General features: G+C 31.0%; 2 protein-coding genes across 3 annotated transcripts; both read right to left on the bottom strand.

The window, feature by feature from the left end:
- Window positions 1-392: 392 nt before the first annotated feature.
- On the bottom strand, window positions 393-20,858 carry LOC130656113 (thyroid adenoma-associated protein homolog). 2 transcript variants are annotated; one of them, XM_057458933.1, is made up of 33 exons: window positions 20,600-20,858; window positions 20,120-20,219; window positions 19,937-20,043; window positions 18,961-19,026; window positions 15,497-15,569; window positions 15,157-15,206; window positions 14,956-15,070; window positions 14,729-14,880; window positions 14,110-14,203; window positions 13,428-13,606; window positions 12,219-12,317; window positions 11,828-11,929; window positions 11,623-11,732; window positions 11,494-11,515; window positions 11,334-11,404; window positions 10,668-10,866; window positions 10,500-10,593; window positions 9,037-9,169; window positions 8,886-8,959; window positions 8,693-8,767; window positions 8,526-8,606; window positions 7,132-7,198; window positions 6,928-6,970; window positions 6,402-6,577; window positions 6,075-6,259; window positions 5,308-5,899; window positions 4,398-4,937; window positions 3,600-4,075; window positions 2,692-3,208; window positions 1,881-2,117; window positions 1,177-1,261; window positions 702-995; window positions 393-621 (listed from the first exon to the last, which is right to left on the bottom strand). In XM_057458933.1, exons 1-33 carry the CDS (start codon window positions 20,705-20,707, stop codon window positions 553-555), a joined length of 5,385 nt encoding a protein of 1,794 aa, XP_057314916.1. In that variant the 5' UTR covers window positions 20,708-20,858; the 3' UTR covers window positions 393-552. The 2 variants fall into 2 exon arrangements, with proteins under 2 accessions (XP_057314916.1, XP_057314915.1); XM_057458932.1 differs by having other exon boundaries at window positions 12,213-12,317.
- Window positions 20,859-21,527: 669 nt separating this feature from the next.
- LOC130656115 (restin homolog) lies at window positions 21,528-23,763 on the bottom strand. Its single transcript, XM_057458934.1, has one exon. It carries the CDS (start codon window positions 23,437-23,439, stop codon window positions 21,997-21,999), a length of 1,443 nt encoding a protein of 480 aa, XP_057314917.1. The 5' UTR covers window positions 23,440-23,763; the 3' UTR covers window positions 21,528-21,996.
- Window positions 23,764-25,303: the final 1,540 nt, after the last annotated feature.

Below are 25,303 nucleotides of genomic sequence, written 5' to 3' on the forward strand. Positions count from 1 at the left end.
ACCTGAAATACATAGGTGTGTTAGCCAACTATTACTTAAAAGAAAAATAAACTAATCCTACCACTATGTATCAACAAGTGTTCCAGGATGTCTCTCCCCTCTATGACATAGCAGGCAACAAGACTTGCCTTCGATTTTGCAAAAAGAGGTTTTATTGAGGACGTTTTCTGTGATATATAACTGAAGAACCTAGGTCTATGAGATGTTTACAAATCAAGTTCAAAAGAGCAATTTCTGAAGATCAACTGCAGTCGTCAATTTTCTAGATTTCATGCAATACAGATATGATTTTGAACTTAAGTAAACATATTCAGTTTGATTTCAATTGTACTTAGACACTAAATCCGTTTTCATGCAACCTGCTGGGTACTACAAAAAACAATTAACGATGATTTGGATGAGGATGATCTTTCATAAAAAATACAGATAAAATCCTATTAGTTTGACGAAAATTTAAAATAGGTAACTAAGGACAAACAGCTTACAAAATTTGTAATAAAATTCCTAATTTTTGTCGTTATAATTTTTCACCATTTATCTTTATAAAAATAATTAAACTTTTGCTTTTATTCTTTCAAAGTAGGAACCAATCAAAGATTGAAGCACTGATGGTAGTGTATACTAAAATAAAAAACAATAAAAAAACAATAAGGGAACTAATTTTTACTACAAATAGACAAATAAAAATCGCAAAAATATACCTTGCCACTTGTTTCTTTAAGAAATTTAGAAAACTCATCGATTTCAACAGCTGCAGTGTTTTTAAGATTTCCAAAGTCAGACAATAATAACAAAAGCTTTAACAGGCGATAACATTTTGTAAAGTTCTTTCGATGTCCAAACAAACCATACGTGCTTCTTTCTATCGCTGCTGTACAACATTTTTCAAATTGAAGCAGTTTTGATATAATACTTTTGCATGTTTTTACAATGTCTTCTTGTATTACCAAAAAGTCTTCATCGGAACAACTTTGCAGAGAAATTTGTTTTGCAATCTAAAACATAAATCTCAACAGTAGGCCAGATGGAATGCTTGTACGATAAATAGAAAAGCCGCATGCATAAAGATGTTATTATCTTCATGTTATATATAATGGAATATTCAGAGAATAATATTCAGAGAAACACAATGAAACTATTTTATGTCGGACATTAGTCTTGCAATGTTGTACTTACCTCCCAATATTTGAATGATAGTTCAATGACTACTACTTCTTCTTGATACAAGTTCATACTTTCTTGTTCAAATAAGATTAAATCACTAAAAAAGCAACAATGTAAAGTGTCATAACAAATAACAAATAAAATCAAAATACTACTTCAAGGTAAAAAACTTTTAAAAAAAATTCAGTTTTGTATTTGTTTTTGTATTTGTTTCCATAAAATCTTGAATAAAAATCGCACATTTTTAATCTCAGGGTTTAATTTCAAGAAATACCACTTTTTCATGGTTTTTTTCAAGGTCCTGATAGACAGTACACTATTTGTTATAGTACTTAACTGCTTCTTTAGCTTTTTGAATGTACAAATTTATCATCTATAATTTATCAAATAGATGAAGTAGTATTTAAACACACTAAATTGTTATAATAATCTTTTGTTTCTACATTTGGAATAGTTTAGCCTTTTAATATTGCTCTATGTATGTATTTATTACTTTTCTTGGGTCTATAAATTCTGGATTAAAAACATTTAAATAAAAAATTTCATTTCCTTGAAACCAAATTCATTTACACATTTTGACAGCTATTACAAAACGTAGTGCTTAGCTATATAAAAGAGTAGCAAGCAAGTATTATACTTGCTGTGGTTATACAAATAAAAATCTTACTCTGATAATTTGAAAGATGTATTTTATTGCAGTTATAAAATGTACCAACCTTTCTTCACTTGTGTCTTTATGTTGATAAATGATAACACTTGTCAACCATTTCAAATAACATTTATTTTTCCTACTTGCAACTACTGCAAATAAACTTTCTAATGTTCGATTGCTTTGCATCTTGGTTTTGCAGTTCACATCTGCCAAGTGGTTTAAGAAATTCAAGCTTGTATTAGCTTGTTGTCGAACTGTTTCATCTTCATCTTGTAAAAGTCGCAGTGATGCAGTTAATAAACTTAAAAATAAAATAGACAATTTTAGTGCATACCTTGTCCCAAGAAAATAACAAGGCACAAAACTAACATGAACTTATCCCAAGAAAATAACAAGGTACAAAACTAACATGAACTTACATGAAAGAATTTAACGTAAATGCTATAACAACTTATGAAAAAAAAATTTTTAATTAATGAGATTCAGCTCAACTGGCTGTAAATCAGAAAACCGAAATGACAAAATTTGATAGACATGTTGATCTTTTTTAAGAAGGAGTTCATTGACAATCAGTTTCTCTTGCTTTCTTCAAAACTTTTACAATAAAAGCTGCCCTCCAGCCTGCCTTAATTACATTGAAGTGAACCATGCATGCTATCAAACGGAATGAAGTATGTGTGTGGGATCTGTATTGCAATTACTCGATAAATAAATTGTGAAACTTTATCATGTTTTAAATTAAGTAGTAACATCCTGAATATTTACTTCACACTTTATTAAGACACATTTAATTAACGTGAATTTCCTATTCTTTAAATAAAGAAAGGTATGAAAAACTTCTTTTGTCAGCTATTCACATGCAATACAACATTTACCTTTCTATAGACGCGGTATAGTATTCACAATCTCCTTCTTCATGTAATTTGAATAATGGCTTAAAGACAGCAAGTGATAAGGCTACACTAAGTCGTAAATCTTCACTATTCTCAGCACTGCTAAATTTTAGAATCATCTGTGAAACATGATTGACATCCAATGAGAATTTTTCATCATTTTCTTCTAATAAAAACACAACAACCACGCTGATAGTTGGTAAAACAGATGGCCACATACCAGGAAGGAGTGTTGATAAATTCAAGAGTCTGTGGTAAAATGACACACAGTCAATGGATCCCAAGAACACTTTGTTATTGTTTAAGCAATTCAAAAACTTTAATGCGCTTTCTAGTAAATTCTTATTTCCACTTGTCAAAATGACATGGATTGCAAAACATGACAAGCTGTTGATGTGCAACTCTTTCTCTTCAGGAATATACTGACGTGCAAAACCAAATAATAAAGTATGAAGATCAGTGGATCCAAATTCAATCAGAAGATTTAAAACGGATGTATCTAAAGGTAATGGTTTATAATATATAATATACTAGTGATTTATGGATGATCCAGACATAAAGACATTTCCTACTAAATGCAAGATTTTTTCCATTCCCTTTATCAGCTGTGTGCATTTCTAATGAATTAAGTGGTCTACTAAGATGGTAAGAGGATGTAAGTAAAGCTAATTTCCTCCACTTTTTTAGTTATGTACTATTTTAATCCACAGGTGGCATGCAGCTTAAGAATAGAATTATATTTTTTCATAGCCTACTGTGGTGACATGACACCCAACCTTCTAGTCTGCTATTAATCATTTAACAAAAACTAAATACAATAATAAAAAATGCCATTATAATATAAGCTATTTATACAATGCTTTTAAAAATCAAAAGGTAAAAATTCCTACCGTTACTGTTTAAAATAGTTGTAACAACAGCATGTGTTAAGGACTTTTCGAGAAATACTTTACCAATTGCAATGTTTTTCATCTTTTGCAATGACATTAGTGTTTTTTTTGTGAAATTTTTCAACAAATCCAATATTTCGTCTGTTTTGAAAGCTTCGTAATGCTTTATCATCATATCTAACGTTAAACTTTGTGCAAATAAATGAGTATTAAAAATTTGATTTTCTAAAAGATTTGGAAGCTCCGGAACCAACTGAATTTCTATATGCTCTGACAGTTTATAAAGTACCAGAAAATATGTATGAATTCCGTTTCGAGATATGCCATTAACCATTTCGTTAACAATATCCTTGCATAACGACTCGTAACATTTCTTTGGAACAAATGCTAATAAAGAGCTTGCCACCAAATCACGTACCACAAAAACAGCCGAATCTTTCATGGCACGCAGAACATACGTGTACATTTCAGACATGCTATAACCAAATAAAGTTCATACCAACAAAAATTTACTACTATGGTATATATAGCTTTAAATTGGAGATCAAAATAACAATATAAACCAATCCGTTAACCCCCTATACAAATGTAATTTTATTAGAAAACTATTTGCGCACTGGATAGAGTTCGAAGAGAGGTATAGAAATTGAATTTACACCCACAAGTAAAATATTTCTTTGCAACTATTTTTAAAACACTTTTTACATTGTCATTACATCATCCAACCTAGCTGCCTGACTAACATAAAATAGGATAAATAGAAATAAATTAAAAAAGACATTAAAGTTACATGAATACCTCGTTTTACTTTCTCCACATCGCAACTTTGATAAAAATGTAAGGACTGGAACAACATGTGGGAGAGTGGCAACGCAGCCACTTTCTTTCATATATACCAGTTGTTTTTTTAAACAATTTAAAAAGTAGTGTTCTAATCTTGGGTATCGATAAAAGAACACATCAGTTGTGCTTGCGTTTTGTTGACTGCTTTCTTCCTGACTGAGACGTTGACCAAGCATTCTCGGTACCAGCGTACCAAGCAATGTCGTTGATGCATTTCTGATTGACCATGACTGTGAAGAGAATCCATCAATAGTCAACATTATACCTTCTTCAACAAATTGTAACACAGTATTTCCAAGACTTGTATCACGAAAAATAGCTCTTAAAATGTTGATAGCATTAAACTGTGGTAAGTCATAGGTAGTGTTTATAACTTTTGGTAATTCTAATTGTGCAACTGCAAACAGATTTTTTATACAAGTATTTAACAGTTCAAATCCATGTGATGCTGACTCTGCAGATATTATAGCTTGTATGAACAATGGTATACCAGCACTATAAAAGGGTTCATGAATAAGTATTTTTGGGGATTCACATCAACAAACATTTGATGAAATATCATATCGTGAATATATCTATTAGGCTAACAACTAAAAAAAATTCTGCTATTGGTTGTGTCTTTATGAGCTAATTATTCCTAAATTTCCTAAATTTTAGGAACTTTCTAAATTAGTAATCAACTTAGCCATATATTCATCTAATCTCTATTTTTTTCATTTAGAGTATGATTAGAGTACTGTAGCATTAGTGGAAAGTACAAATAGAAGAACATATTGGTGAGCTTTGTTCATTATTCTCACATAACTCTAATCTTTTAACAGACCCTGGTACTGATACTAAAAGTAAAAAAAAAGATATAAAATACCTTCTTTTGGTAACAGATCCATGCTTTTTTAAATCTGTAGCCGTAACCAACACATCACTACACCGCTTTGAAACAAACTTCCAATATTGCGGAACATCTGCAATACACTTAGCGAAATAACTGAGACTTGCATAGCAATTCTCTATTACTCCTTTATGTCGACATTTTATCAAAGTACGAACATAAAAATTCAAAACAATTTCTAAATCATTTGGTGTAAGTATCAAGTACTCATTCTTCTTTTTAGCTAATAAACTTCCAATCTCAGTCATAACAATGCTAAGCGCTTTAAGATTCAACCAACAAAACGATACAAAAACTTCGCGACAGTGCAAATGTCCTACAGTCGACTTTATGTCTTTGTAACTATCACAAGTTTTTATTATTTGATCCAAGGCTTCATCAATATCTGCAAAGGAGGGCGAAACAGCATCCATTTCTATATGATGTGCACCACAAAACAGTTGAATCATGGTTTCACTCACCGCATCTGAATACTGCAATAATTCTTTTATGAACTTTAGGAAGGTGCTTTTCTGTAATAGGACATTGGAAAGTGAGTTTAGGCACACTGACAAGGCGAGAGATAAACCTAAAAATTCAAGTAAAACATAAAGCCTCAATGAAAGTTGTTGACTATAGTACCAAAAACCACAGAGGCAAGCCAGGGGATACTCTACTGATTTTTTGGATAACATTTGGCCAACAAACTAAATGAGATCGAATATCTTTTTTACCATGTACAATTAAAAGTGCATATACCTTACCATACACTGGTTGAAAACAAGCAGCTCTCAGCAAATCTTTTTTTGCTTCACCAAAGGCTTGTTTAGCTCTTTGAAGGATAAAATTGCATAGCAGTATTGGTGCGTTTTGTTCACAGTCAAATTCCATGCGTGCATCATTCATAAAATCACTCATATGAGATTTTATATAGTCGTCGTTTATAAGTCTAAAAATATATGACAACAACATCTTAACAACCTGTAGTAATGGTATGAAATAAAGTGCTGTAGAAAATTTTCTTTATTTTTGAAAATCTATGTCCAGCCGACATATTTCAAAATAAATCAGTAAATTTTAACTGTCTCTACCTGTTCATTAGAAAAGCAATAATTGTTGACCCACTTTCTGTTTCGTAAAATTTTGAGCTATTTAATAAGTTTAACCCAACTTTTAACAATTTATCAAAAAATTTCTTGTCCAGTAGGTTCTTCTCAGCAGATACGTTGTGATGGTATGTTAAAACCTTTAAGGCTAAATTTCGAATCTAGAGAGGAACAAGTTTACATCAATGGTCACACGCAATTATCAAATATGAGCATAAACAATAAAACAATAATATTTTTAGTCAACAAGAGAACCTTATTTACGGTTAATTTGGGGTAGTTAAGGCATGTTGCTATATGATCCACTTTATAGCATTTATTGATAAGTAACTTTGTGCAAAAACTCTGAAAAAATAATGAGTTAATCTCGAGAAAGGCAGTGACATATAGACGTACAGATTCACAGGTCACTAGCTATCGCGTGTGACCACAAAACATTTGAATTTATAACAAAATTAGATGCACATATAAAGAAAACACAAAGTTATAGAGCTTGACAGTAGTAACATACCTCATCATGCTGGTCCTCTATACAAGATAATAATTCAAAATCACTAAATAAATTTAAATATTAAAAGAAAAATGAAGTCCAATACCAAATATAAACCACCTCGTAATTCACTTGTACAAAATGGCTACACGCTACTTGTTTCTCTGGTTTATGACTAGTTACTATTCAAAAAGTATTCACAACAGTAGTGACAAAACAACATACACAGTCATCATGTTCCACTTTAAGGGAAAACTTTTGGTGACAAATTCAAAAAGTGGTAATGCATTTTCTAAAACAGAGCAAAGAGGTACATAAGCACAAATTGATTATACAGGGGAGGATAGAGGGTATTTTACTTGTTAAAATAGAAAAAAGTGGTATGTCCAAGAAGTAACACAAAAAGAAAATATTATGGTTTTATTGAAAGAGCAACTGGTTCACAAAAATGAGGCAATTTGAGGTACTCTAACACCTGCAATTCAAGATGAGGAGAAAATTAAGACGATTCAAAGTAGTATGAAATTTTTCACCTGCCCCCCCCCCCCCCCCCCTACATTGTTTAAAGCAACCATAGTAAACCCTCAAAGGCTGGATAAAAATAGCAAACTTTTGACACACCCTTCCCTACTCCTTTTTCTCTTAAAAAAAATATTTCAATTCAAGGGCTTTTTTTTAGTTTTCTTTATTGCTTTGTTGATAAAAGCAAGCGAGTTCCTTGGTTTGGAAGAGATTTATTACATGAATTAGTCGATAAGGCCCGTGGAAAAATCCACTGAGGCAGTATAAAAATAAAATTTGAATTTTGATGACGTCAGCAACCCATCCACAAAAAAAATAATTCAGAAGCTTGTTTTCACGTTGCCTATCTATTGTGTAGAGCTTAAAGCGCTGATCAAGAAAATGTATATGATCATGTGCTTTTGATATGACCGGTTAATGAGATATAAGGACGGGTTTAAAATTTTTTTTGTTGCCTTCATCATATAAATCTTAAAACACTGATGAAGAAAATGTATAGGATTATGTACTTTTGACAAACGGTTGCAGAGATATCAAGGTTTAAAGGTTTTTTGGTGACGTCATCAACCCGTCCATTCCGAAACGGATTCGGGGACCCAGGTTTGGAAAACTTACCTAAATTGGTCCCAGGTAGTCCCTAGTTACTCACGGAGGAGATGACGTCAGTTATTTCCACCCGTTTCCAAGTTATTTAGCCTTAAATTTAAAAGTGCAATGCAATGGCTTCACTAATCTTAATATACTTTCCTTTGACGTCAATATTGCTCTAACGTCAAAGTTTGCTAATTTACAGAACAAATTTATAGGCGATGTTTTATAGACTTTATCAAAGAAATTTTATCCACTTTGCAAAAGTCACAGACAGAACTGGCGTATTATTATATAGATATACAGAATATATTATTTATAAAACAAAAAGGACAAACAAAAAACAAGACATGTTCAATAAACATGTGAAGAGTGTAAAAATGGAGTACACAGAAGTGTTCATTCCTTATGGGAGAGAAACAATGATGTTTCTTATTAAAAAAGGAGAAGCACAGAAAGAGATATTTGAGATGAAATTTCTCTTGATTGTTTATGTTTTTAAAATTTACCTGTAGCAGCACCTTTTCTTCGAAATTTCAGATCTTGTACGTAAACAAACAAATCTGACAATAATTCCATTAGCTGTAACCCTATGTCAACAAATTAAAGATACAAATTTTCAGTGGCAATTTAAAGATGCATAGTTAAAAAAGTAAAAAATATTTTTCATATTGACCTGTCTTTTTTCTTTGAAAGGATGCAGATGGAATGAGACATGTTCTACTGATTTTAAAAATATTATCAACAAAATCTAAAAGACATCAGTAAACATAAGTAGATTATATTTAGCTCAGAAGGATCATATATAAATACAGGGAATATTCCTTGACATAATATACTTTAAAAAGTATAGTTGATATCATACTCACCAACCAATGTTGTCAATATATTAAAAGATTTGCTGCCATTCTTTTCCTTTGACATTTTTCGATGTAAAACAACACTACAAGATAATAAAATATTGTTCAAAACCTATTGATATGCAAATCTAAAATTCACTAAAGATATATCAATGGATACCTGCTGTCGCGAATATTTATTAACAATCTCTTCAAAGAAGAGAACACTTGCTGTCTAAATTTTGATGAATCACTGTTTAAATTGTTCAAAATAAATTGTAAAACCAAGTTTTGGAAGGTTGGTGAAAATGGTTCTAAAGTAAATAAGGTCATGATAAAGGTTTGTACCTTTCAAAAACAACACAACCAGGTTACAACAAATTTACAGTCTAATTTTGGGCAATGGGAGCATATTTGCGTGTATTAATTTTTATGCAGCAAGAATTACAATTGAAGATTAAATTATTCAAATGTACATTCTTCTTGCTGGTGTTTTCACAAACTACTGAACTGAATACTAAAACTGAACACCACTTTCTAGCAAAAAATAATTACAAATATATTTATTTCTTTATAATCAGTCTTGGTCATGAATGACATGCGATCGCAACGCACACCTTCACGCCCACGAAATTTGAGTATTCTCTTTATCACACCCCAAGCAGAACTTGGTCTACTTCGTACACACGCCAAGCAGAACTGTATCTATAAAATGTATTTCTATTAAATACCCACCTTCATTAAAATTACTGACGTGAGATACATTTTAAATGTTTTGTGTCTGCATTGAGTGACAATATTTTTTTTGTTTTTCAGCTGGCAAAAAATTTCGTCATTAACCTTGCATTGCTCTCCTTAAGGCGATGACAAATGGAAATGAAGTACAAGTCCCATTGACCTACCTTCCTGATGGTGTACTTCTTAAGTTAATAGTTCTGTCCCAACTAGCTCTCTATGTTTTAAGATAAACTGATTAGGAACTAAGTTGTACACATGCTATTTACGAACTGAAAGTCAGGGCATCATTAAGTTGAATATCACCTATCTTCTCCCATGTTCTGGTTATATTAAACTTGCATGGGTGCGCACTCTTCTCACAGTATTCTCTGTGACGATGAAGGTCAGACTGACTTGTGGCATGGTTCCAATTGGTCTTCCGTCTTTCGTTCGAGTCTCAGTGTAATGCACCAGCTGAGCATAAGAGTGTCAGCATGAAGGAAAGGGCCGACTTTAATGTTCTCTATACCTTACGTTCTTCATAATAACACCATTCATTTAAATTTCACAACAAAAATACGTGGGCAATTTTTTTGCCAACTTCTAAAAACTCTTCACGCCAAAAAGCTAGGCGTGCGATACTGATCGCACGCCTGTATTAGTGTAGGCGTACGTACCACCGCACGCTGGTGCAAATATTCATGACCAAGACTGTATAATAATATCCAATTTTTTCTGTGTGTTAAAAAGGTTGCTGAATCACTACTTTGTGTTTGGGATGAAGGAAATAGTGACGCCCGGGATATGTATGTTGGAGAAATATTAAATGACTAGGATGTGTATGATGGACAATCTGTGAATGTTCTAACAGCTTGTTTACGTAAACAATATACAGACAGCAAAGTTGTAAGATTGTTAAAACTGTACCAGTTCTTTTGGGATTGTTACACAAGATACTCAAAGCGTCAGCACGGATATCATCACTGGAATGAAACAGAGCTTCTTCAAGAAAAACTTGACGCTAAATAAAGCAATTTAATTTTACTTTTTCCTGCGTTATGAAATGATTTTAAAATAGACAAACAATATACACACCTTCATCATTTTGTCACTTGTCATCAGTCCAAAATTACTTGCACACTTCAAAATTAACATATACGCATGTAAAACGTTGTCAGAGGTCAAGTTATTCAATAAATTTAAATTTATTTCGTTTTCTATTACATTTAAACAGCTTGGGAGAATACGCAAAGTAGTAGGTATCCAATATATACCAATGTTTTGTCGCATCAGACTAAAACGAATAAAATAATTACTATACATTCTAGCATCAGGAAAAGCAATCTTTTTCATGTTTTATTTTATTTTGTAATATTAAAATGATGATGCTTATAACAATTTCAGGGTATTAAAAAGTTGTACTCTGTGTTTTTGTTTAGATTAAAATTAAATTAATTTTAGAACTTTAACAAGAACTTGATTTTCTCAAACGAATATGGTGGATGACTGTTTTGACTAGACAGGATAATAACAAGCTTTCTAAAGTTACCAAAAAGTTGCTTTTAGAAAAAGCTACCCTGTGAGCACTCTCCTTCTAGTATACTTAGAATAAATTGCTCTCCTGAATGTGCATCATCATTTACTCATAAGAATGTCTCTTGGCTAACTCTTTAGTTTTGCCAATAAAATCAGATTATTATCAAAATCTGCATTAACCTGACAATGAATAATTTAACACTTTAACAAAAATAGCATATTTACAAATTATCAGATTGTAGATGCTTCAAAATTGTTTCACCAAAGATCTTTAACCATTTTGTTGTTGCAAGATCCTCAAAAAAAATAGCTAAAAATTATTCCAGGTCAAATTAAAATAAACACTAAAAAAAGAAATTAAAATTAAAATAATCAACAAACTTACAATATCTGAGCTGTATCTCTGTCTAAATGCAAAATTATGTCTGTGTATCATGATAGTATTTCAAATTTCAACTGGGACAAATTAAGTAAGTACATAATCACTTTAAACTAAATAAAAATCAATACATACTTGATATCCTGAAGTATTTTTTGATATACTTCATTTGAAACGCTTGCAAGTCCACATGTTTTCATGCACCAACTGAGTTCATCAGCAATCATTGTATGGGATTGAAATAACTAGCATGTAAAAAGTCGATTTAAAATAAGAAACTAAACAAGAGCACTGCAAAAATTGTACCGCAAAGTTTCTACTTTGGCGCATTTAAAAATACCTTTTCATAACCAACATATGGTATCATTTCAGCTAGCAGTATCCATCTTCCTTTCACATGCCAAGCTTGTGCAAGTATTTCCTTTGTCAGGTCAATATAAAACTAAAAGGAAATGTATAGAAACGTTTAAAAGTTATACCACACTTAAGGTTTTATGGATATAGCTGCAGCATGTAGATGATAAATTAGTGTACACCATATCTGCAAATATCAGGTTTAAAACATATAATTTACCAAAATACTACAAAATTTGTTTTTTAAGAAATCATTTTTTAGTGATATGTATTCATATATTATGTTAGGATGTTTGTTACACTTTCCTTCCAAACATTGCTACCTTATTTTTGTCTTCAATACAATTATAAGATTGAAGAACCAACTATACCTCCACCTGGTCAACAATTTTTGTTTCGTGCAGCACAACTTCATCCATATGCAACTTTAAAATAGTTGAAAGTAGTTTTTGCACAAACTGCGGAATTCCATCGACCTAAAGAAGTATATTTAAATTCTTCATTATTTTAATGATAAACATTGGAGGTTGTATACCCAGGAGGTTCTGTCTACGTTTTATAAAATTAAATTTTCAAAATACTCGAAATACAAAAACCCTAACCTTTATTCCTTTCAAAAAATTTTAAACCAAAACGAGATGTAGCAAGGAGGACAAAATGAGGAATAGAAAATACAAACTGGTATCTTTGTGGAGATACTTGTTTATACACAGAAACCTTGTGTCGTAGAGATATAAATAAAATCCCCCACAATCTGTTTGCATGTAAACATGTTTTTTAACCAGAAAGCAATTTCTCTTTTTGTTAAACAGATCAATATAACAACAACTACACCATAATACTTGTATTAACAAGCTTGTTCAACAAGCTGTTTTAAAAACAGAGTCTATTAAAAAACTACAGGTGTTCATGTAGCAGTAGTTAAATTTTTCTGTGTACATCTTAAAAAGAACATGTTATAATCTTGATGAGTTACAATAGTCCTGGTAAAGGAGTAAGAAACGTTATTCCATCATGTACCTTCATGAGCAGTAAGGATTGCCTTCCCACAAAAAAAATCAAATATATGTGAAACTAGTGAGTAAGATATAGAATCACTTTTGGGATAATGGTAAGGAGGCTAGAAAATTATCAATATTTTTTACAACATGCAAATATTCACATCAAAATTCCTGTATGCATATTTTGTACTGCTTCTAGTTTTTTCAAAGACAAATACTTGGATGTGTCAGATGGTTCTGGAAAAGGTTAATATTAGTTTTGAAACCTGCTGTTTTATCCACAAGCTCAAGTACATAAGTTTTTACTTTTTTTCAACAACCCAAGAGTACGATACTTTAGAAAAGCATTGCATAAAACAAGATTTGTTGTCTTTAGTTCTGGCTTTTTGACATTTTACTCTGTCTTTGTTATTCATGACTGAAATTTGACCAGCATATTTTAAAAATAAAATATATTAACTAAACCATGTTTACCAACAAGTTGCAAACATTAACTTGAAACTGATTTTTTGATTTACTGATTTTCCGTGTTTGTATGTGTTGGATAGATATTCAATTATAAACATTAAAAAAGCATCTAATTACCAAATCTTCAACGTAACGCCAAACAATAGACAATAATGGCTTCATGTACAAAGAATCCTTCTTTAGAAACAATGCAATGTTCTGAACATGTAAAAATTTCAATAATCGTTCATTTCTGTTGATGTCCGGTGATGCTTTTGATTTCCCATTAGAAAGAAAATTTGCCCAGCTGTTCAGACCTAGAATGGAGAAAAAAAAGTAAGTTACAAAACACAGTAAGGCATATAAGGAAAAAGATATGAAAATGTGATAAACTTTAAAACCTTACAGTGCAAATACTCAGGATTATAATGACTCCTTATCAAGCCTATCAATATGAAAAACACCCAACCAATAAATAGCTCGCCCAAGGTTATTTAAACTGGGCGAGCAATCTGAATAAATAAAATAAGTTTATAAACGCAAGTCATTTTTATCATTTTATTTGATCTTTTTTTATACATTTTGGTATTTTTTAACATAAATAATAAGAAAGATAACATTGATTTCCATGTGAGATTAATTGATATTGCTCATCCAGTCAAACTTTTTGTGGGAATGGGGTTAGCAATTAATGGCTCAGCTAGTTTCTTATTTTTCAAAATTGGGTGAGTCTTTGCGTGAGACTTTTTCCGTACTTGTTCTTGCACGTGCATTATAATTATATAATAATACAAACAAGTATACGCAAATAACAGCTTACTCTGAAAGCAAAAATACTTTGCAGTGGCGTCTGTTGTAGTTAAATTTGAGCCCACCAGTAATTTGAAGAAAGTATGAAGCAGTGTATCACCATTCTGTATAATTAATAAAGCAGAAGTTTTTAAAACAAGAGTCCAACCACAAAACAGGGTTTCCACCCTTTTTATAAAGTCGGCATCAACGAAGATATGTAGAGAATTATAAAGAGCTCTGTTTATGGGGGGGGGGGGGGGGGGGTAAAAAAGATAATTCTGTAACTAGAAAAGTTTATTCTTCCTTTATTTACATAAAAACTCCTAGCATCCTTGCCTTCAAGGATGCTAGGAGTTTTTCAAAAAGATTAAACCCGCAATTTTGAAACAGGTTTTTGAAGGAGATTTCGAAATAATACCACTTTTAGACAAGATTAAAAGAAATTTAAGAAAACTTTTTACAATTGAGAAAAGAATTGGGAAAAATGGTTAATACAAATCATTTTAATATAACAGTTTTAGAAATAATGTGCTGTTATACATTAATTCCAATCATTACATCATTTAATAAAGGACATCTTTATAAGCTAAGAAATTCTGCAAAAAAAAGGACAGCTAAAGCCTGGTAAGAAAGTACTAGTTGTATACCTCAGTGAGCAAGAAGAGTATTTCTGATGTTGTATTCAATAATCCATTGATAACACTCAGTTGCGCAAAGTGTGATGTAACACTCCCTGGGAAATTTATTGCCAGTGAGGAAACTCTTAAATTCCTTTTCTCCTCTTTGTCTAATCTATAAGCTATGCAAGAAGAAATAAAAACAGTGATTTTACCCTGCTAAATAAAAAACATTTCCACCAAAATAAATTTCCTACCAAGCATGTGGACAAAATTAGAAATGTTGTTTGATATGGTGAAATCATCTTTGAATAAGTTAAACAGCAGTGCAAAAGCTGTCCCTGCTAGCAAACAACAATCTTTTGAAAACCTCTGAAACAAGAAATAAAAAAGAAGTTGGTAAAGAAAGTGCATGATATCGTTCTCATAAATTTGTTAATAAAGAGAAATGACCTTACTTTATCACACATGGCAATAACTATGTTATTGCATACACTCTCTAGCACATCTAAAGTACAAAATAAATAAGAAAATGCAATGAAAACATTTCAAAAGGGTACTTTAAATTCAGGTAAATTCACCTGTGGCGAAACAATGCAATAACACACTAGTGATCCCCTTAAAATTGTTTAACTAAATCAAAAAAATCAAACATAACACAGAAGGTCTTAGTATAATAATTCGCTATATTTCCCAAGCAAGTATTTTCAGAAACTAACAAATTGTAATCAGTTTTGGAAATCTCCTTCCTCACAGTAACCAACTGCTACAGCTACTGAAACAATGGAGAAAACATACCCTTCATATCTTCTTTTTTTTCTTTTGCTTCTCTAATTTTCTCAGGAAGAAACTGGATAGTTTGTAGGCATACCTAATAGAAAGAACTCACAGTGCAAAGCTCATATACATTTTAAACTTGGTTTCAAATAAAGTCTGTGATTGTTGCACAACAGTTGTTGAGAATGTATTTCCAATAACGTCGTAATGTCAACTGTTGTGGGGGTGTCAGCACATAAAAAGTGTCAATACTTTAGTTTTTGATAAAAGGATGAAACTTTCCACAAAAACATTTTTTTTATCTTTGTAGGTGAAATTTGGACATATACTAATTGATATGGATATACTAATTGATATGGATATACTAATTGATATGGATATAATAACCAATAGGAAATTTAGTGGTGACTAATTTTAAATAGGAAACATGGATTAAAAATGACCTGAAAACAAGTTATATGCATTAAAGTCACATAGTCGACATAAATGTTGCTTACAACGAATTTTGTTGTTATGGCTTCTGACTTTTGAATTAAGAAGTAATTCCTACATTACAACAGGTGAAAAGTTATTTAATTTAAAGACAATCAGCTTTCCAGAAGTCTCAATTGAAGAGTGTCAGCCTATCCAAACATCGAGTAAACTGAATCAAATGTTTATAGAGCAACGTATAGTGTTCGAAAATCATGTATTTTACTAATTATAATAAATAAAAACAGTTTAGAAAGAGTAAGTTATGTGGTATGTAGTCAGAGTAACAAGATGTGATCAACGAAAAAGAAGAGCCTGTTAGCCAAATTGTATCACAAATCTTGGTCGATTAGATTTAGGTATTTTGAAAAGAGTTTAGTCACAAACAAGAGAATCCTGAGGTACTAAAAGTTGTGTAGTTGTTGAAATCGAAATATCTATCAGCAGCAAGTTTTCGGATTTTATGAGAAATGACCAAAACAGAGTTGTTTGGCTTGACAGCTGAAGCTATTGCTTTTCAGCGTTATTTTGACAACAAAGGAGCAGGTATTGTCCAACTCACGATTTATAAAGGCTTGATATCTTCTCGTAATCACAAGGAGAGTGATACACCGTGATACCTCATGTTCATGATGCCTCAAAGCAAGGTCACAGAAAAATAATAACAACGACCGTGGACACAGATGATGTTGTCATTGCCTTGTTCCACTTCTTTTGCCTAAACATTGAAAAGCTATGGATTGAAAAAACTGCATGAAAAATATTGGAGTGTTTCACTGAAGTATCGGTAGCATTTGTACGGTAAATGAGCTTTTTTAAAATATTAGTCTTCTATAAAAAGAATATTCTCATTACAAGCTCGTGAGCTTGTATTAAAACGCAAATGTGTCCTACAAGAATGGAAATTTTTGCCTCTCTGAGCACCGACACGGGAGTCGTCGTGTGTTCGAATCTCATCTTGGTAACTATTTTTACTTTTTTTTTCTTTTTTAAAAAGATAAGACAAGTGTTCAAAACACTTGTTTAACTAACTAGTAAATAAAGGTGTTTCCACCAAACTTTTTAAAAGTGAATGTAGGCAGAATTAACTGAATTAATGAATTTCGCAAATTTTGGGGTTTGTGGGTTTGTGGTCTTTCTTCTTCCTGTCAGTCGGTTCACCCAAGACGGACCCATCGAAAATTAAAAGTTCGAGGAATTTTCCGTTCAGGAAGGTCTCACAAATCAATTTTGAAAAATAAGTGTGTAACAAATATTATTGCGTATCTGAATAGTAAAATATGTCGTGTCTAACTTCGTAACAAAAATCCCAATTTGATAGACAGCTTTTTGTAAACTTTATTCGCGAGGTTGTTTGCGTATATCATACGTCTTGTTATTCTTAAAATGACATATGATGTTTTATATGCTTGTTTTTATCTTCTTCTTTATTCTCTTCGCTTTTTAAAGAGTGTTCAATAAAATGGATAGAAACATAGATAATTTTTAATTCAATACTATAGCTTCATATTATTTTTACTTGTATTTCTTATTCTTGCAGCTTGACAAATTTCAGAACAAAAATCAAACAAAGATTTTGCCAGAGTAGGGAGATTCATTATTCAGATGTACGACAAAAAAAGTGAAGGAAGGAACTCTTCACAAAAAAGGAAGGCAAGTAGAAGCGATGCTACCAACAAAAGATGCTTTGAAGGAACATGTTCGACTGAGATTGTTGCAAGCTAGGTCAGCATTTTTGCATTACTTAAAATTAAACTTTTAATATAATATGAAAGTTTGCAAAAAAATATGATACATGATGTTTACAACCTCACTTTACTATTATTTTTTTCCAGTATATGGTTATGCTCTGTTAAAGGGTAATGTCTACATAAAGTCTTTCAGATTTTGGTTGGCAAGAAGAAGAAACCTGTACAACACCAATCTGGATCACTATAGGGGAAGTATAAAAAGTTTGCAAAGAGCTTATCAAATGGTGTTGAAGAAGACATGTAAATTCAACAAACGTTGTTGCAAAAGCTCTAATTTGAACTGCACATATCTGTGTTACTGCGGAGGAGATTGCAACAATTAATGTGGATTTATAGTTGCTAAAATAATTTTTTTTTTTTAAATCTGTAGACTTATCTATATAATAATATGCCAGTTCTGTGTCTCTGTAACAGGCAAAGTTGATATGTTCATTTTCCTTTGATGTTGCAAAAAATGCATGTCTAATATGTTAAATTTTCTGACATTACGGCGCAACGTCAATAACACTACTTAACGTTGATATTCTATATTAAATTAATAAAGCCATTACAGTGCACCTAAAAGTTTGAGTCCCAATAACTTGAAAACGAGGTGGTGACGTCAATGATTTTTCACCGCGTGGGTAACTACAGACAACCTAGGACCAATTTGGGTAATTTTCCCAAACCGGGGTCTCCGAATCCATTTCGGAATGGACGGATTGATGACGTCATCAAAAAACCTTCAAACCCTAATATCTCTGGAACCGTTTGTCTAAAGTACATCATCCTATATATTTTCTTGATCAGCGTTTCAAGATCTATATGATAAAGGCTTTCTTTCCAATATGCATATGCATATGCACTGCTGACATCAGCAAAACGTCTAAAATAACCAATTTTTACATTCTCCTCTTGCCTTCTCCACGGGCCTTATCGCCTAGTATTGTATATAACTCATTTCCGAGCTATTTTCAACCCACGTTTCTTATTTGAAAATTAATCACCAATAAATATCCTATTGATTGGTATGTTTAAGTTTAAAAACTTTTCCCTACAAAGATAAAAATTCTGATGTCAGCAATCACTTTTGAGTATATCTCCCTCAAAAAATCTCTTTCTTGTGTAATAAAGAGTATTTGTGAAAATTTTCATGCATTTATCAAAAACTGAAGTATAAATGAGCTAACACCCCCCCCCCCCCCCAACTATATAACTGCTGAAGTTTAGCTCTGTTTCAGATCTTATTTTCAATTTCATCCCTGGTTACATAATAAAACTTACCTTTACAGCAAGCACAGCCTGCTCTTGAAAACTTTCAATGCTTGTAAACAAAACAGAAAAATTGTCCTGAAAGATGTCAGAAAAATGATTTTACAATAATTTATAACCAATCAACTTCATCATAATCAAAAATAAAACTTTCAAAACCATTTTTCACAACAATATAATATTTTCATGTAGAATCCACATTATCACTAGGTAGGTTTTATTATCACCATTTGACTTTAGTCACAGAAAAAAAAGTTCTAAAATATGCGTTCTGTTCATGATTCACACAAGCATTATGTACAGGCCTATCATAAAGAAAATAACACCCGAGCAATAAATCGCTCCCCAAAGGTTAAAAATAATTTAAACTGGGCAAATCTAACTAAATAGAATAAGATTGTAAACACATATTTTCACAAAGTCTTCTTTATCTATTCTATTTTATCTTTTTTTATATATTTTGGTTCTTTTTTATTGTAAATAATAAGAAGATAACATTGATTTCCATGTGAGATGAATTGATATTGCTCAGCAAGAAAAAATTTTTGGAATCGGGGGAGCAATTAATGGCTCAGCTAGCTTCTTATTTCTCAGAATTAGGTGAGCCTTCGCGTGAGCAAGAGCAATTGCTCTACCCTTATTGATAGGTGTGATATGACTAAATTAGTCAAGTTACTTTTGCAATGGAGGAGAGAAAATAAAACAAAAGTGTTTATTTAATTTTAGGTTTGTTTGTGCAGGCTTTTGAATGAGGAATACTAGCAGGTAAGCTACTTAATCTGTACAGTGGCAATTGAAAAATAGCACAAAAGTAATGGCTGTCATGATAGACATCATCTGGCTAACTACGTAGGTTCAGATACAACACTTTTTATTTATTTATTAGTTGCAAAATATGAAGTTATTAGGGATGTTTAAGTAGTAATTTGTCAAAAGCATTCAACATTAATTATCCTAGTTAGAATGTCATGTCATAAATTATATGTACCTGATCGACAACCAATTCAAGGATAGTATCCAAATATTTTAAATGTGCATCAAAACAAACTGCAATTGATTTACGAGTTACTACAGAGGACTCCAAAAACGATGAAACTGCAATAAAGAACATACATCATCAGTTAGCAAAAAAACTTTAGATGAATCGATTTTTATTGTTATAGGTGTTTACCTTTTTTGAGCATCATCATATCTTTGCCATCATAAACATTTGTCAGCCAGGTGTTAGCTAGACTTTCAAACTGATTGTCTGATATCAAGACATCAAGCATCTAAAAATATATAAAACCAAGAGAGCTTAACATTCGTTTCCTTAATTCATTTCCTTCTGTTTTATCAACAACGACCGATAAGGCTTAGTACTGCAAGTAGCAGTATTGTTCTACAATGGTTTTACATAACTATTGATTACTGAAAAACGTTTTATAACACACTTATGTAACGCATGCTATTTTTTTTTTTTTTCATGGTTCAGGTGAATAAGAAGAAGAAGAAAGTGATGCACCCTCTGTGGACATGTTTGTCATAGAGTTGTGAACAAGAGGTGAAAGGATTGCAGTAACACCTTGAAATGTTGCGTTGATGTAGGTTAGATAAGCTAATATTATGTACAAAATAACAATGTTCTTCAACATGCTCTAAATAAATATACCTGATTTTTTTGTTTCCTTTTCTTGATATCATCAACAATACTTATAAAATCACCAAACGTTGATGAAGATTCTTGAGAAATTGTGAGGGTTGCTAATTTTTTATCCATTTTGCAACTAAAGAGGCTATTAAGCTTAAAATATGATACCGCTATTTGTAAAAAAACAATAATAAAATGCAAAACATAAGACTGACAAAAAGGCAGAAATTACCATCAACATTCAAAACACAACCTTTAAAATTAAAAATCCATTGCATTGCATGTGTGTGCTTTAAAAGTGCCAATTTGCACCTCTACATTTATTTACTTATTATATACCTATTTTGACATTTTGAAATTGTCAATTTTGGTCTGAAATCGCATAATTAGTCGACACTGACATTCATTTTTTTAAGTATTATCATTACCCATATTGAGAATACTGGCTATATTTCCTGAATGGTAAAATAAAGCCAAATAAATTTCCTATCATTTAGTGTTTTTTTGTCGTAAAATAATAAACTGGGAAGGTGTAAAAAATTATCAGTTTAGAAGGTAATGACATTTAAGGAAACTGCATAAAGTGCACATCATTTAAATCCACTCCACTTGAGTACTGCAATATTTTGCTTTCTAAGATCTAGTTTCGAATTAATATAAAAAAGTTTTTTTCCATGCTTCCCTGTTGAGATTTTAATTCATTTTGGAGTAAAAACAGACACTGCTCAGCTTGTCCAGAATAATAACATTTTAGTTTCGTATTCATAAACACTTTACCTTTTAGCTTAAAATATAGAGGCGTATCGATCAAAATTGTTTCCAAGACATTGAGATTAAGAAGAATTAAATTTTATATTTTTCTTTTTTTATCTTTTTCCTGTTAAAAATATATACTTTTTTGTTTTCCAAGATTTCCAAAAAACAAAAATTTGGCGAAAGTTTCCCTAAATGCTCATTATTGTATACTTTTTCTTCAAAGTTTAAGTTAGATGATACATTTTCCATATTGCCCAATAAAATTTTAAGCAGAAACTTCAAATTAAATCCGCTCCTCAGAAGTTTTTCACTTCCATCAAATTAAAACCATGTTTAATTTCTTCACGCCCTTGTCAAATTAAAACCAGACCAAAAAACAAACAATTAGCCACATCACGAAATAAAATCCACACCAATATTAACAACAAGCATGATTAAAAAAAAGTGATAGATATCAGTATCTCAACAGTAAATTTGCTGAATTATGCAAAAAATGATGAATGTGTTAATTTACAAACAATAAGATGGAAATTCTCAAAATATGAAAATAGGGGAATTAAACAATAATAATATATTAATAATTTTAAAATAATCAAAATAAAAAAATAACTAATTCAATTTTGCTCATATTTATTATAAATATCCAGAGAAGTAAAAAAATATTATATTTCACTCTCAGTTGTTTCAATGTATCTTCTTTCTTTCAGCTCATATGTTTTTAATAACACTAATAAACTATAAACTTTCTCTCTCCACATTTTTAACAATTTATCATACTTTTCTCCACTTAAAACACCTTTTGAGGAAACATCTTGCAGCTTTAACATATCGTTTACAGAACTTAGTCTAACATTAAGTAACTCATTTGTTGATTGTAGTGTTCTGCATGTGTATTGCAACATTTCAATTTCTTCATGTTGCAATTTCATCTGCTTTTCGGTAATGTTCTGCTTTTCAATGTTTTTGTTTAAATCTTTAATACATTTACTTGCTTGTGCTAACTTACTTTCCAGCTGTGTTACTAGCATATTTTTTTCATTCAAGTCTGCTTCAAACAATACTTTTTGACTTCTTTCTTCCTCCAATTTTCTTCCAATATTTTCCATCTTTAACTGAAATAGCTCCTTGTTCTGTTTAATTTCCTCTAACATTTGCAAAATTTTCTCATCTTTTTGTTCTATTTTACTGTTAAAATCTTTTGTCAGACTTTTTTCTAACTGAAGTTCTTTCTCTTGTTCTTGTATGGAAAGTTTAATTTTTTCTAAATTAGTTGAAAATTTCATTCTTTCTGTGTCTGACAACTTCAACTTTTGATTGGTATTATCTAGCTCAAGGTTTAACTTTTTAATTATATTTTCAAGGTTGGAAATTTCGGCAGAATTTATCTCTGATGCTTCTTTAATTTTCACTTGCATCTTGTCCACTTCACTTTTAACAACACTCTTCTGATTACTACAGTCGGAGAGCTGCTGCTCAAGAGTTTTTATTTTATTAACAAGAAAACGTTTTTCTTCATCAAATTGAGTTTGTAATGCAATGTACTTATCATAAACAACTTTAACCTCATTAAAATGGTTTCTTTCAACTTTCTGTAAATTATTATCCAATGATCTATTTTTTACTTCAAGATTTTCTATTTTTTGACAATGTTCTGCAATCAATTTATCATATTGATTTTGTAGCTCAAGTTTTTCATTCACAAATACATTGTACTGTTCTTGCAATTTCGTATTCAACTGTTTGACTTTCTTCTCTTCATTTGTGTACTTGATTTCTAATTGCAAATACTTTTCTTTGAAAAATTCTTTATTTTCAGAAAAAGGTAAGCTTTGGTATTCAGGAGCTGCAATCTTTGGTGATATTTTTGAAACCATTTTATGTGCTGGTTTTAAATATTGGTCAGGCGGTACATATTGTTCAACACCCACATCCTTGATCGACTTTTTCTTCTTCTTAACAAAATCAGATGGCGTGACAACATGATGCTTTTTATCAGATTCTTTCATGCAAAATGTAGATGGCGATTTTAAATCTAAGTCTTTTGTTTTTACTCCAAATTGAGAGGGCCTTCTCAAAACTACATTGGACGATTTAGTGGAATGCATTCTTCAATGTTAACTAACCTGATAAAGATATAGAAATATATAAAATAAAATTTCTCAAATTTTAGTTAATAGCTCTATCGACATAAAACAGATTTTTGTTTTGTAAAAGAAAAAAAGAAAACAAAGTAAATAAGCAGGCACTGAAAATTGTTAGATCTGAAAAAACAGGAATGTTATGGTCAAATTTGTAGCAAATTTTTAAGCATATATGTATTGCCTTCATGTTATGGGGTGTAAAGTACTCCAGGTAAAAAAACATGTTACGTATGGTAGCCCATTGTTGTTGTACTTAAATGATAGTTATATTTTAGTAGTTAACACATGTATATTTTTCATTGTCACATTGATGTTCTTCTAGAATTACCTTTGCATGGAAAACTTAAAACTAAAACAATGTCTTTATCTCTTTAAAACTGGTATTTTCAGATTAATTTTTCAAAACATATAACACATTTGGTTGGTAAGTATTGTTTTATACTTTAAGTATTGTTTTATACGTCCTCTGTGTATTAGGTAGTTTTTGAAAATTATATTTAAAAAACTTGTAACATAATTGTAACAATTTATGTTGATAATTTCTTGTAGTAACAAGAAAAAATATCCATTAAAATAAAATAAAATAAATTACATTTAGTGCCGCGTTCGCTATTTTATTTCTGAAACTCAGATGATTGAACATAGGGGCTGGTATGGTGAAAGTGTGTGACAATTTTCTTATCCTGTCATCAAAATTAATTATTTTTTAATGACGCTGAGAGGGGTGGGTGGGTCAATTTCTTAGCGTGCAAATGTTGCTAAAAACCCAGAAATCAATATGACTGACCCCTTAATTAAAACCATTGTAAAACCATTGTTTTTATCTGTTTAGATACTTATTCATGCTATTTTTAGTATCACATCAAATAGCTTTCTTTAAATCCTCACTAAGTAAGTAAGTAAGTAGTAAGTAAGTAGTCATTTATTCAGAATAAGAAATTTACAAGACTTATTCATTTGTAAGGATAACAGCAAAAATGAAATACAATATGAATATAAAAATAATGATATCCACATAACTATAAAAATTATCCAGGAGACCACACTATAGCATGGCTAAAAAAAATGTGTGGCCACCTTTGATTAAAGAACTATGATCAGTGACAATTCAGGGATATATGAAATGGGGTATATATCAATTAAATAACCAGAAAAAACAATAAATAAATAAATAAATGAAGCAAAAACAATAAACAATAAAAAAAAAAACTGAAAACAATTGGACACACATTTACACACAAAGAACCAGCACATTATCACACAACACACGCACACATGGCCCTAGTGTAATGACAAAAGTTTTAAACAATTGGCTTGAAATAAACAGTTTAAGAAATAAGGAACTATTGTTGGGTATAATATTGTAAAGAAAAATCAGTTAGTTTAATCCTTAAAGCATTAGATGATAAATCGAGGAAGGATAAGTTGAAATGTTGGATAAACTTGTTCCATGATCGAATGGATTGAAAGCGAATTGAATTTAAACCGTAGGATACCGTTTGAATAGAAGGAACACTTATGAGACCATTACTATATCCACGAGTACCGTAGTTAACATAAAAAAAATACCAAAAGTTTTAATGACAGAGAATGGAAGTGTGTTTAAAGTAACTTTTTTAAGAAATAGGACATTGTGAAAGTGGACATAATTTAAGAAATCTTAAGATTTTAAGTTGGGAGAAGCAAGATGAAATACCAGAAAGGGAGACAATTTGTTTTCGATTTGAGAGGTAAAACGAAGAGTTCTTATGAATGTCCACGAATGTTATATTGTGAGAGTTTACGAAGAAGTATAATGTGGTCAATCGTATCGAATGCTTTTTCAAGG

The sequence above is a fragment of the Hydractinia symbiolongicarpus genome, chromosome 9, assembly GCF_029227915.1.
Source record: "Hydractinia symbiolongicarpus strain clone_291-10 chromosome 9, HSymV2.1, whole genome shotgun sequence".
In the NCBI taxonomy this organism is placed as follows: domain Eukaryota; kingdom Metazoa; phylum Cnidaria; class Hydrozoa; order Anthoathecata; family Hydractiniidae; genus Hydractinia; species Hydractinia symbiolongicarpus.